We start from the raw sequence: 4000 nt of genomic DNA, 5'->3' as shown, positions 1-4000 counted from the left end.
ACGCATCTCAATAACTCAAAAAACAAAGGTTTTATTGCCATTATGGCAAAATATAGTGCGATTGTACTGAGCTGGCAGCTGGCACTGTCATTACACAAAGCATAAACAAAAATTAAAGATACAAAGTAATGATAGAAATATCATATTTTTTAAGCAAAACTTCCAAATCAAATTATGTGATTGTAAATAATTATATTATTATTTAAATATAATTAACGTGTTTATTTTTTTATTGATGACATATTATTTAATTTAAAATTTGATCTTCCTAGTATTATTCAAGATAAAAGTGAAGGAAAAACCAATTTCTAACCATGACAAGTGGCCTAGTAAAAACACTACTGACTGCAGCTTGCTAAAGAAAATAGCGGAAGGTTTTGAATTCGATATTTTATAAATTGTGAATTTACTTAATATGACTACTTAGAGGATGTAATTCCTAACTAATCTTCTCTAAATCTGAAAGGAATAGGTAATCTAGTTCGACATCGATCATTCCTTTTAAAAGAAAAAGAAGTAAAAGCCATTTTCCCAATTCCCTATTCCCCTGCTTTTCTTCCAATACCACCAAATAGATGCTTCACTCACAGCTGGCCTGGACAGTGAACCAGCTGGCCTGCTCACTGAACCAGCTGGCCTGCTCATTGGGTTAGGTCTGTACCCTGCTTTTGGGTAGGGACATGTCCTATACCTTAAGTGGGGAGCCCACTCAGAGCGGAGCAAACGGCTACATTTTAAATCCTTTTGGCTCTGTTCAGTCCACGCAATTATCGAAATTTGAAATCCTACGTGGTGGCTGATGTGGTGATGGACCTGATGACGTGGACAGTGAGTCGCTGTTGTGAGAAGTGGCTTCTGAGAAAAGCCGAATGAAAATTGGGCTATAAAAGCCAGTGTTTTTGGTTTGTGTTTCCACAGACTCAGAGCAGTTCAGTGAAGAAGCTCCACACTTTCTCTTCACCCTTCTTCTGCTCAACTCAACTCTCTTCTTCTGCTTCCATGGCTGGTTCAGCTTTTGGAATAATGGCTTTTTCTCTAAGTGCTTGCCTGAGTCTTTCAATGCTGGGTTTGGTCAGCTCAGCAAAATTTGATGAGCTTTTCCAGCCAACCTGGGCTTTCGATCATTTCACCTACGAGGGAGAGCAAATTCACATGAAACTCGACAACTTTTCCGGTATATTAAAATCTCCCACACAAAAAAAATACCAATCGATACCATAAAATGTTTTCTTTCCAGTTTTCAACCAATGAAGCTCTGATTTTTTCTCTCATTTTTTTTTTTGGTTATTTTCTTGTTAAAATGGTTTCTATGCCTCTTGGCTACGGAAAGATTGATGTGGTCGTGTCAATAATACAATATTTAATACTTTAATTTTCTCACGTAGTATTGTATTATTAGTCCGAGACACCGGCCGTCACTAGGATGTATGTAATCTGTCTTTTTTTTTTTAACTAATTAAATGACGGGCTTGAAATTGTAGGTGCTGGGTTTTCAATTTAAAAACTTTTTGGGTGTTTTGATTTATTTACGCAAAAAAATGCAGTGTTTCTTAGTTCTTTGCTAGGTCTAATATATTGCTGGGTATGAAATTTCAGGAGCTGGGTTTCAATCCAAGAACAAGTACCTGTTTGGAAAAGTGAGCCTTCAGATTAAGCTCATCGAGGGCGACTCTGCTGGAACCGTCACTGCTTTCTATGTAAGTAAACACTTTCCCTTCATTCTTAATTTAATTTAAAGTAAAATATTTAATCTTGCATTCGATGATTTTGTTTCCATCTATTGATTTAACTAAATTTAATTACTTCCGGTAAACAATATAATCTTTTTTTTTTTTTGTTTAATTTTTTTTTATCCTTGTAGATGTCATCGGACGGTCCACAACACAATGAGTTCGACTTTGAGTTTCTGGGGAACACGACAGGGGAACCTTATTCGGTGCAGACCAATTTATACGTGAATGGCGTGGGAAACAGAGAACAAAGATTGAACCTTTGGTTCGATCCCACCACGGAATTCCATTCCTACTCCATCTTCTGGAATCAGCGCCAAGTAGTGTAAGCACTCTCGCATTTTCGATTACGGATTAATAAACGCGATATTATTTTAGCTACGGATTAGTAAACACGATATTATTTTAACTACGAATTAGTAAACGCGACATTAATCCGAAACATTGGGCCACTCTCTGCATAAATATATAAAAGTTGGAAAGAAAAACATAAGGCAACCCATGAAAAAAGGAAAAGAATCTTGCATGATGGATGTAGGGACAGAAGTGTTTCTGCTGTGCTTTTGAGCCATTGGCATTTTGCTATGCCCTACCGCATCAGGTCTCGCGTGTTAATAGAGAGAGCACTGTAGGTACATGACAGAACTTACTTACAAGCTGAATAAGAACGATGATATTTCAAACTAATCAAGCATTGTCGTCTGTTTTAATTATTTTAGATAACAATATTTGATCAGTTTGAGATGTATTCAATCGAGTATTGTTAGTTTAGTATATAGTCACAGTGAAATTAGATGTTCCCAAAAGAAAACCCTTTAATGTGTGTTTGGTGGATTCTTTAAATTAAAATTGTATGTGGGGTCTGCATGAGTGGTTGACATTAGCCAATACTTCTAGACTGTAGTGCATGACAGAATTTACATCCAGTCGGGACGTCAAGTAAGACGAGATTTCAATTCAGTCAAATATTGTTGTCTGATTTAATGTTTTCGGACAATAATATTTGATTGGTTTGAGATATCAATATTCAATCAGGCATTGCTCGTTTCATTAGTTTAGAATATTGTCACAGTGAAATCAGGTATCTAGCTAACCCCAATATAAATAAGAAGGGAAGTATGATATTCTTCTCGAAGTTCTCTTCTTTGACATTAGACATTGCCTTGTCTATTTCTTTACAAATTGTTGACGTTTTTGTTCTTGTTTTGGTCAGGTTCCTAGTGGATGAGACGCCCATTAGAGTCCACACCAACATGGAAAGCAAAGGGGTGCCCTTTCCCAAGGACCAAGCCATGGGTGTGTACAGTTCAATTTGGAATGCAGATGACTGGGCCACACAGGGTGGTAGGGTCAAGACAGATTGGTCCCATGCACCCTTCATTGCAACCTACAAGGGCTTTGAAATCAATGCCTGTGAGTACCCAGTTTCCATTGCAGCTGCAGATAAGGCAAAGAAGTGCATCAGCAATGGTGACCAGAAGTACTGGTGGGATGAGCCTACTTTGTCAGAGCTAAGTGTCCACCAGAACCACCAGCTCGTTTGGGTGAAGGCTCACCACATGGTCTACGACTACTGCACCGATTCCGCTAGGTTTCCGGTGACTCCACTCGAGTGCGTCCATCACCGCCACTAGTTGATGGTGCGAGCAATAACAGTCGGGAACGAGAGGGGGAAGAAAGAAACATTGTATAAAGAAATCCAGGAGTGGGGGTTTAAAAACTAAATAAACATGTGCTTCATGTTTTGTTCAATTTATTTGTTGTTGTGTCTGTTGGTCTTTGTATGATAGGGCATGGTAATTTTAATGTGAAATATGAAGTTCTTTTTAGCAAACACTTTGGGAGATTTTGTCCACTACTACGACCAAAACATTTTGTACAATTGTGCTGAGTTGCATGCCACGCTACTACGACCAAAGCATTTTGTACAATCGTAACGTTTTGTACAGTTGTGCTAGGTTTCATGCCACCCTACTACGACCAAAACATTTTGGACAATTGTGCTAATTTGCATGCCACGCTACTACGACCAAAGCATTTTGTACAATTGTAACATTTTGTACAGTTGTGCTAGATTGCATGCCACACTACTACGACCAAAACATTGTGTACAATTGTGCTAAGTTGCATGCCACGCTACTACGACCAAAACATCAAAACATTTTGTGCAATTGTGCTAGGTTGCATGCCACGCTACTACGACCAAAACATTTTGTACAATTGTGCTATGTTGCATGCTTTTCACTGTGGCTATAGTTACATGTAGGTCA

General features: G+C 38.2%; 1 protein-coding gene across 1 annotated transcript; it reads left to right on the top strand.

Annotated features, from left to right (window-relative positions):
* Positions 1-908: 908 nt before the first annotated feature.
* Positions 909-3566, top strand: LOC137738871 (xyloglucan endotransglucosylase protein 6-like). Its single transcript, XM_068478343.1, has 4 exons — positions 909-1174; positions 1597-1697; positions 1862-2055; positions 2944-3566. The coding sequence occupies exons 1-4, from the start codon at positions 1000-1002 to the stop codon at positions 3362-3364; spliced, it is 891 nt and encodes a 296-aa protein (XP_068334444.1). The 5' UTR covers positions 909-999; the 3' UTR covers positions 3365-3566.
* Positions 3567-4000: the final 434 nt, after the last annotated feature.

Source organism: Pyrus communis, chromosome 7 (assembly GCF_963583255.1).
Source record: "Pyrus communis chromosome 7, drPyrComm1.1, whole genome shotgun sequence".
Classification (NCBI taxonomy): domain Eukaryota; kingdom Viridiplantae; phylum Streptophyta; class Magnoliopsida; order Rosales; family Rosaceae; genus Pyrus; species Pyrus communis.
The sequence above is the reverse complement of the archived record's forward strand: the minus strand, read 5'-3'. Positions and strand labels throughout refer to the sequence as shown.